Here is a 10,814-nt window from a genome sequence, read left to right as displayed (position 1 = left end):
TATGACCTATTATGGTCCTAAGTATCTGAGGGCTATTTTTGTAGAATTTCATATAAACAACGCTATTAATAAGAGTGGATTACAGACGGTGTAAAATTTTGGTTCATTACAGATTTTTTTGGATATTTGTACATGTTAATGTGTCTTCCTGAAGTGGTTCTTATATGGAGGCTATGACCAATTATGGGTATATCATCATAAAATTTGGTACATCGATTTTTGTATATATTGAATAAATTTGTTTCGAATTTCAACTTGATAACTATATTTGTAAGAAATTTATGATTTTAGTGATTTTCAGGAGTGGACCTTATATGGGAGCTATGGTTAAATATGGACCGATATTCACAAAATCCAGAAGTATGATTACTGGATACAAATTACTGATCTGTGCGTAATTTCATTTTGATATCGATATGTTTTAAATATTTATTAAGGTTTATTTTTCCTGAATATAGTGTGGATACTGCAATTTTGTAGGCATTTACAGACCATAGAACCATATTTCGGGAAGAAATTTGTATTAGGGCTGGAATCATGGACCGATTCTTATAATTTTTGCTAGAGTTAGTCTCTTTAAAATTTAATTTTATTATCTGTGTGTAGAATTTAGTTTTATTATCTGCAATATATTTGCACAAATAACAAAAACTATATTAAAATTATCAAGTTTTTTTTTTAGGTTGTTCCACACTTTGGTTCATAACTCTGGTTCCACTGAACCGATTTTGCTGATTTTCAATACCAAACTGCTTAGGAGAACAATAAACATTTTTTTTGCAAGTCTACAGATTTTGTTGGCCTATTTTGGACGTGAGCGTGTTTTACACAGACAAACAGACAGACGGACATGACTCAATCGACTTAGAATTTCACAAGGATCAATAATATATATACTTTGTTGGGTCTCAGATGAATATTTCTCAATGTTACACACGGAATGACAAACTTATATATACCCTCATTCACCACTTATGGTGGTGGAGTGTTATCGCTGGCTGCGATGGTCGTCCATAAGGGGCGAATTTAACAACACCAAAAAAGACACAAACAATTTTAAATAATTTGTAGTAATGTGCGGTGCGTTTGTATATGTGCGTGCGTTTATTTCTATTAAAAATGATTAACATTAAAATAAAAGAAATACAAATTAAATTGCATCTACTTACCGCAGTGCTTTTCCCTTATGAACTGACTTTACTTTTAAATATTATTTTGTTTGGACCACTAGTTATTTATGTGTATAACACATTAAAATTAACGGTACCAACTTAACGAAACAAAAGCACTGCAGTGAGATCAATGTAAAAAGGAACAACAACTAATACATAATCTTCACTAACAAATAGGTATATAAGACAAATAAACAAAACATTAAGGCGGCTCACAGGACGCCATATAAATTCAAATAAATATTTTAAATGAAATACAAAATTATACAATGACAAATAATAAAGACAAATAATAAAATTTCAGCTCGCTTATGAGCCATTCGGCGACATCCCCACCCCCGTGGATCGGCTACGATTCACTACTCCAAATCAAGGACAGCAAGTTTGGAAACAGGTCGCTTTAGTATTCCTGTACTAGTACGTACATCAGCACGACGAATAACACCATCTCTACCTTTAAACACCTCTTCCACTCTGCCTCGTTTCCAATCTCTACGGGACACGGCTGGATCGCAAATTAGAACCAAATCACCAATAGCAATAGGCTTCGTACGTTGACACCATTTGGAGCGTCTAGTCAACGTGGGCAAATATTCCTTTATCCACCTGTTCCAGAAGTGATCACGTAGCTGACGGGAAATGCGCCACTGCTTTTTTAGTACAACAGGCTGTTCGTCTTTTGCTCCGGCAGGAGTTTGTGTTGTATTAGGGCAACCCCACAAAAAATGATTAGGCGTTAGTGGTTCTTCATCTTCGTGGCTCAACGGCAAGTGTGTCAACGGACGGGAATTCACAATATTTTCCGCTTCAATCAGGAAACTTTGCAGTGTGTGTTCACGAGGGGCGGATTCTTTCAAAGTTGACTGCAACACACGCTTTACACATTGGACCATCCGTTCCCATATACCACCTTCTGCAGGATTATGTGGACAATTAAACTGCCAATCTATACCTTTAGATGTAAGTTCATCTTGAATTTGAGCCACATCAAATACTTCACTGAACCTCTTGGCAACTTTATCAGCACCAACAAAATTTGTACCATTATCGCTCCTCAGTCTTGTAGGCAGGCCACGTCGATTTATAAAATTGCGTATGGCAAGAATACACGCATCGGTTGACAAATCAAAAGCGACTTCCAAATGAATGGCTCTTATGGTCAGGCAAGTAAATAAGGCCACCCAGCGTTTTTCATGGCGACGACCAATGGTTACAATGAGTGGACCAAAATAGTCCAAACGAGTGTAGGAAAATGGACGAATATATGGCGTCAATCTGTCTTTTGGCAAAGAACCCATAAGTGGTGGCACCGGCAATGAACGACGAAATCTGCAAATAAAACAATTAGAAACACGCTTACGTAAAATTTTTCTAAGGCGGGGAATCCAAAATGATCTTCGAATTTCACAAACTGTAGCTTCAAAATTTTGATGTTTCATTTTTTCGTGTACATGGGACACAAACAACTCGGTGACAGGATGAAACGACGGTAATATAATCGGACGCCTTATATCCAATGGTAACCAACTAGCTGCATCCACACGACCATAAACTCGAAGTAATGAATTTTCATCCATATATGGAGTCAGGGCATACAACTCACTACTTTTGAGCAAAGTACCTTCATTTTTAATCATTTCAATTTCAGGGCTAAAATGTTCTCGTTGGGCTTGACGGCAAAGACAAATGTCAGCACTTTTTAACTCTGCAGTAGTTAAACCATTTCCTTCTTCAGGACCAATCTTCTTTTGGCAACGATTTATAAAACGTAACACCCAGGCAATCGTACGTTTTAATTTCAAATATGATGAAAATCTATCGAATTCAAAAACAACAGGGGTATTTACCAGCAATGCAAATTTGGGACGAAGTTCTTCAGTGTCTAGGCTACAAGTAGGTATTTCTTGCGTTTTTGGCCATTCATCTTCATATTCGTATAGAAATTTAGGTCCCGTAAACCAGCGGCAATCATCTGAAAAATTAACCTGGCTTTTCATTCTTGTAGTTTCATCGGCAACATTAAGATTTGTTGGCAGCCATCTCCAATCTGTTGGGCTAGTAGAATCAAGAATCTCAGTAATTCTATGGGCAACAAAAGGTTTATATCTTCGGCTTTCAGATCCAATCCAACTAACTACGGTGGTTGAATCACTCCAGCAAACGATTCTTGATACCTTAATGGAATGTTCCTTCAAAATTGTACCCATCAAACGAGTACCCAATACAGCAGCCTGAAGTTCGAGCCGAGGAATACTCATTGCTTTCAGAGGAGCACATCTAGTTTTTGCAGCTACAAAAGTCACTTCAATTTTATTATCAGCATTTATAGACCTCCAGTATGACACGGCACCAAATGCATCTTCACTAGCGTCGACAAAAACATGTAGTTCCAGGCGAGAAGGAACACCATTTCTAAAATAAAATCGAGGCACTTTAACATGGATGACATTTTGTAGCTCTTGGCGCCAATTATTCCACATCTCGTTTAATTCTCCGGGCAATGCATCATCCCATCGTATATTGTGTCTCCAAACTTCACGCATCAGTAACTTTGCCGTTATCATGTAGTAGCTCAGGAAACCAAGTGGATCAAAAACAGACATAACCACACTTAAAAGCATGCGTTTTGTTGGACACCTCATACCTTCTATAACATCAGCATTCACGTTGTGGAAACCCAGCTGATTTATGAATGTCGCGAACTTGTTTGGCAATCTCAATGGCCCTTGCTGACGTCGGAAAACTATCCACAAAATCATCTACATAATGATGATCAACAATCGACTTCACTGCACGAGGATATTTATCACGATAGCTTAGGGCATTTGTTTCTTTGACATAATGGGCTATGCAAGGCGAGCAAGCAGCACCAAAAGTCATAACGAGCATTTCATAAAAATCAGGTGGTTCTCTATTGTCGTCGCGCCATAGGAATCTTTGAGAGCATCTATCTTCAGGAGCTACAAGGACCTGGTGAAACATTTCTTTGATGTCTCCACACACTGCTACAGCACCAACTCGAAAATTAAATAAAACGGATGGCAGAGGCTTATATTGCTGCGGGCCTTTTAGCAGTTTAGAATTCAGGGAAACACCTTCAACAGTTGCGGCAGCATCAAACACTAAACGAATTTTTCCTGGCTTATTAGGATTAATTACTCCAAAATGCGGAAGATACCAAGTCCTGGGGCACAAATCAGCAGCTTCATTAGGCGACAATTTACGTACATACCTCTTGGACAAATAGTCCTTCATAATGGATTTGTAGGCAGCACCAAATTCAGGACTTCTTTTCATCTTTCGCTCAATTCCAACAAGTCTATTTAGAGCCATGGAGTAGCTATCAGGCAACACAACATCATCTGCACGCCACAAGAGCCGAGTTTGGAATCTACCATCAATCTTAACTGTAGTTTCGTTCAATATTTTTCGAGCCCGTAAGTCATCCTTTGATTCTATGACCGGCAATACCTTCACACCAAAATTCTCCGTTTCAAAATAATTTGCCACCAAGTCATAGAGTCTTTGCTCCGGCTGAACTGACAATAAACACAAATTTTCACTAGCTTGCTTACCCATCATTTTCCCAAATACGACCCATCCTAATGAGATGTTAGCAGCATATGGACCATTTTCATCCAGAGACACAATTTCATCAGGAAGTCCCAGATGACAATGATCTAATCCAATCAGAACTTTGGGAACAACATCATGATATAATTTAATGGGCAAACCAGGATGGCGACTTAAATCCATATTGAAGCTTTGGGCCGGCAATTTTAAATTTGAAACTCCATAAACGTTTCGCAAGGCATATTTTCTCTGCTTACCAATTCCACTTACGTGCATATCAACCACTGTTGCCGTTTCTTGCGATGCCTTACCAGCATACCAATTTAAATTCAATTGACTTTGATGCCCCTGAAGACCAAGTTTCTTCACCAAGGAGCTGTCCACCATAGTAACCGACGAACCTTCATCCAACAACGCATAGGTTTCAATTTTGTTACTGGGACCATAAAGCACAATTGGCACCACTCGGAACAACAACACACCTTTATCTGCAGCTTTAGACACACAGCTAAGAACAGACTCATTTTCATTTGTGGAACCACTTGGAGCAGGCGACTCTGACGAAAGCTCATTTTTTCCACCATCATTAATTTTGACATCATGTAATAATTTGTTATGTTTTCTTAGGCAACCATCTACGGGACACGTCTTTCGATAACGGCAAAATCTACTCGAATGTCCACTACCCAGACACGAAAAACATAACCTCATTTTTTTCACTTCACTCCAACGATTAGGCACACTTAACGAACCAAATTTTCTACAATCAAATATTTTATGATTTGCCTGGCACATAGGGCATTCTTGTTGTTTACGTTGACCATCAGCAGCATGAAGGACAACTTTTCTTTTTGGTTCATTATTTTGACGATTTCCACTTGTAGTTTGCACCATTCTTACCAAATCAGCAACATCTTTGAGCCATTTGCTAAAATCCAAAATAGTTGGGTATGGTTTTATTGTTGAGGCACAGCGGGCCCACTCCATTCGTTTACTCATTGGAAGCTTTCCGACCAATTCTTCCATTAATGTTGGATTAGCTAAATGCTGTTGTCCATTAGCAGTTTCCAAAAAGGCGGCAAGATTCCGCACTTTAACAGCAAAGGGCACAAGTTTATCCACAGCACTTTCACTAATGGGCGAAATTTCTTTCACTTGTTATAGCTGGCAACGAATAAGCATCTCTGGGCGACCATATTGAAAACACAATTGTTCCATAACCATACTCACGTTATCGGCATGGATCAGCAACGACTTCACACATTCACGGGCATCACCCTTCAAAGCTTTTTGGAGCCTTAAACAATTTTCAAAATTATTATAATTATAAACAGCAGTCGATTGATTAAAAGCCAATGGGCCAATCTTCAGGCGAGCCACTAAAATCCGGTAAATCATAAATTTTTCGATGCATCAATAACGAACCACCATTTTGAGACAGTCGGAAATTTGGCGGCAACGGTTGACTTCCACACAAATTCGAAAAATTATTTTCATTGCAGCTTACCGAAGAAAATGGCGTACGTTACTGGCGGCGCCATATTGGATGGCTGTGGCATGGCGGCTGAAGAACTCGGCGTCGAATTAGCGTTTGTGGCAATCGACAACGCTCGCTGGGCATTTAACAACTGGGCCTGAAGAATGTTGATCTGACTTTGAAGGCCTTCCAAATTAAGCTGTGCAGAAGAGCTTAAATTATTTTCAGCAAAATTTTGTTGGTTATGTTGAACATTGGCAACTGTGGTATATGGCATAAGTTGTTCCGGCGGCGGTGGAACATGTAGGCACTCCGGCGACAGAAGGAGCAATTACAATTGGTTGATTTGTTGTGACGTCAATAGTACTTACGTTTTGTGGAGGCACTCCAGCGGCGGAGGGAGTCAAAGATGTTCCGGCGACATGGGAACTGGCAGGCAAAGAAGAAAATCCGGCGACCGATGGAGCCACTTGTTGAGAAACTATTTTTGTTCCGGCAGGCGAGGAACCACTACTAGGCTGGCTCATTGTTGACTGTAATCGCTGGCTTTTTCTTGCTGGGGAGCGATGCATTATGAACCACAAATAATCACAAGCGTTTCTCAAAGAGTACACAAAATCACAGCAAATAAGCACCAAAATGTTTTAAATATATTTTTATTTGTTCCGGCAGAAAAGGAACCACTTTAAAATATTTCAGATTTAATTTTATTTGTTCCAGCAGACAAGGAACCACTTTAAATATTTTTAAAAAATGTATTTTATGTTCCGGCAGGCAAGTAACCACTTTTGGAAATCTTCAAACAATTATTTTATGTTCCGGCAGGCAAGGAACCACTTTATTTATTTCCAAATTAATTTGTATTTGTTCCGGCAGACAAGGAACCACTTCGCACAAAAATCTGCAAACTTTTTTTTATTCCGGCAGACCACAAAAATTTAGCAAATATCAGCTCAAAAAGTGCGAAATAAAATTTGTTATCGCTGGCTGCGATGGTCGTCCATAAGGGGCGAATTTAACAACACCAAAAAAGACACAAACAATTTTAAATAATTTGCAGTAATGTGCGGTGCGTTTGTATATGTGCGTGCGTTTATTTCTATTAAAAATGATTAACATTAAAATAAAAGAAATACAAATTAAATTGCATCTACTTACCGCAGTGCTTTTCCCTTATGAACTGACTTTACTTTTAAATATTATTTTGTTTGGACCACTAGTTATTTATGTGTATAACACATTAAAATTAACGGTACCAACTTAACGAAACAAAAGCACTGCAGTGAGATCAATGTAAAAAGGAACAACAACTAATACATAATCTTCACTAACAAATAGGTATATAAGACAAATAAACAAAACATTAAGGCGGCTCACAGGACGCCATATAAATTCAAATAAATATTTTAAATGAAATACAAAATTATACAATGACAAATAATAAAATAATAAAATTTCAGCTCGCTTATGAGCCATTCGGCGACATGGAGGGTATAATAAAATTATTTATATAATTTTTCAGAGAAAAAAAATTTGGTTTATTTTAGAAATTGGTATTGGCGCGTAATGTTTTTGATTCCAAATGACCTAAAAAAATTATTTTCATTACTTATACAACAACGTGTTTTTGGTATGCCAAAAATTTCGCCAAAATTAGTTATATCCCTAATGTTCATATATCAGGAACAAGTTCGATGTATGTGGTTTAAAAAATGCTGTTTCTTAATTATAATTTTTATTTTTTCGAAATTAGCGATCATACCGACGTAAATGTCGGTTTCTATATGTAATAGGGTATTCAATTAATCGGGTTACTGGTTTAATCTGTTAATCGAGCAAATAATTAATCGGGGTTTGAATTTAATCGGTTAATTTTAAATTATTCGATTAACCGAATAATTTATATTTAAATTACAAACTGAAAATAAAACCACGAATTTTGTGTATTTATTTAAGCATGTTATTAATAAAATGAACAAAAACATAAAAATAAACAAAACATAACAATTCAGCCAAAAAATAAAAAATTTTTCTGAGTTTTAATAAAACTCGACTTGGAAAAAACTCTGTCGCTGATTGTAGATGTTGGAGAAATCGAAAATAAAGCATGATACAGAATATCCAACATCTCAGTATTTTTTTTTAGTTTTTTCTAAGCTTATAAAATTCTCCTTTATACCATTGAAGTCCTCTTTGAATTTTTTCAGATTTTGAATACTTTTAATAATTTCTGATTTGTTATTTGAAAATCGGCAATTTTAAATTTTTCGAGTTTCAAAAATGTGGCAATATAGACTAAGTTTTTTCTTCTGATTACATTTCTTATAGGGTTTTTACACTAGCGCACATCTAACATCTACCATCGATTTGCAAAGATGTTAACATCTTCCCATAAGAATTACACAGCGCTGAGTGCCAACATCTTTCTACATCTTTAAAAAATGTTCCTATCTCATTTCGTTCCACCTAACATCTTTCGATTATTTTAGTGTCACCACTAATAAAATGGCATTTATATTAAGAAAAAAAATGTAAACAAATATAATATAATAATGAGGGGACATTTTATTTGTTTGAAATTTGCTTGTGAAATTGTTTTCTTATTTAATTTGATAGTATAAAAAAGAAAACCAGTCTCAATTCATTTTGTTTTCATAAAAACAATATGATTTTTAATATTTTTGCAATTTTACTGATAGTAGATGTTAGATCTACCATGTTTTCAACATCTTCCATACGTTTCGCCAAAATGTACGTAAGTGTAAAAACCCTATTATTCTTTATTTGCTTTATACATATGTACCTAAAGGTACGGTCAGACACAGCTAATATTTGACATTTATCTCAACCATTTCATTGCCTGAATCTGACCACAAATAAAATTTAGAGCAAACAACAAAGCAGATGATTTTAGTCAAACAAAATTATTTGTCGGCACACAAAATACTTTCTTAATGTGAACAAAGTGTGACCACTAGCTATATAAATACCTAAAAAATATATAATTTGATCTTGCAAATATATTTAAGGTTATTTCGAATTCAAAAGCAATTATTTTATCAAAATTTTAATGAATTTTGTTATCATATAGCGAATTTAATTTTTCACTTTTTGTTTGACCAAACAGCTACGAAAAAGAATCAGTAAATTTATTTGCCGTGTGGTCACACTATATCAAATACTTTCATGAAATAATTGTTTGATCAAATAGAGAAAAACAGAAAGTTATTTGCCTAGTATGGCGGAAAAATAAGAGGAGTTTATTTAAATATTTTTGGTACTAAATTAAAGACACAAATTCACTATTTTTTTTTTTTTAACATAACTATATATTCAATATTTGTTTTTTTATTATTATTATTTTCACTAAATAATTGCATCAATAAATGAAGTCTTCTTCACATAAAAGTCATTCAGCATAGGATGACATACTGGGAGAAAAACTAATTGAAGACATGAAGTCTATGTTGCGATTTTTGCAATTTTATGCGATTTATATTTTTATACGTTTAACATAGTCTCATGTTTGTTCATTTTTTATTTAGTTAAATTTGCTCAGTTAAATGTTAAATGGAGTTAAAATTGCTCATATGTACATATGGAATATTAACTGAAATTTTATACAGATTGAATTTAAAATCAAAGAAAATTTTTTATACATACATAAATAGTATGAATTGATTGTAATTAAAAAATAATTCTTAAACAGTATGACCTGTTTAATTTTTTTTTACTGCTGAAGAAGAATATGTCTAATAGCATTTTTTACTTTTCTGATTTTGGTATCATACAAAAATTTTTAGATAATGCGATTGAATTGGAATAATATTTATGAACATGTTCTTATTCTGAATGAAAAAAAATTGGAAAAAGTCGTGTTCGATTAATAATATTTATTAAAAAAACAATAAGCATTTTTACTGGAATTCAAGTTGAAAGCAAGTGTAATTCAAGAATTGAATTATAGTCAAGCAATTGAATTACAGTTGTATTACACATTATTTCAATAGCATTCTCCAGTAAAAAGGAAAAATAAATTCAAGCCATATGTTTTTTGTTTGAATAATATTTAATTTTTCAAATATTTTTCAAGTTTGAAACATAATTACATTTGCATTCAAGTCAAATTCCAACAAAATGTTCAAGTGCTTGAATTTTTGGGTTCTTGGTGCTTACTGGGATAAAACATAATTACATTTTCATTCAATTTCAATTATGAATTGTAATATAATTTAATAAATAAACATTTAATAATATTATTAAATTGTTCAAGTTTGTGTTCTTTTTGTTTTCATTATTTTGCGATTTTTAATTTAAGATATAGCAACACTACTTTTGCGATAACACATGATGCAACAGCTGTTATTTGACGCTGTTTGATCTTGCAAATGAATTGCAAGAACAAATAAAAAAATACCCAAAATGCAGGTCACATTACAAGAATGTTTTCATATTGGCAAATAAATTTGTTTGACCAAATTCAGCTGTTTTCTTGTTTGCAGTGCAAAAATATTTTCTGTTCAAACTAGAAACATAAAATATTTGACGTTTAAATAAAAGTACAGAAATTTCATAATTCTTTCAATTGGAAA

At 34.6% G+C, this 10,814-nt stretch overlaps 1 protein-coding gene across 1 annotated transcript; it reads right to left on the bottom strand.

Annotated features, from left to right (window-relative positions):
- Positions 1-1,531: 1,531 nt before the first annotated feature.
- LOC135955611 (uncharacterized) lies at positions 1,532-3,814 on the bottom strand. Its single transcript, XM_065505969.1, has one exon. It carries the CDS (start codon positions 3,812-3,814, stop codon positions 1,532-1,534), a length of 2,283 nt encoding a protein of 760 aa, XP_065362041.1.
- Positions 3,815-10,814: the final 7,000 nt, after the last annotated feature.

This window comes from Calliphora vicina, chromosome 3, assembly GCF_958450345.1.
Source record: "Calliphora vicina chromosome 3, idCalVici1.1, whole genome shotgun sequence".
Lineage (NCBI taxonomy): Eukaryota > Metazoa > Arthropoda > Insecta > Diptera > Calliphoridae > Calliphora > Calliphora vicina.
The sequence above is the reverse complement of the archived record's forward strand: the minus strand, read 5'-3'. Positions and strand labels throughout refer to the sequence as shown.

Coding starts and splice junctions, on each gene's coding strand:
- LOC135955611 (XM_065505969.1), bottom strand. CDS start 3,814: ATGAGGTGTCCAACAAAACGCATGCTTTTAAGTGTGGTTATGTCTGTT.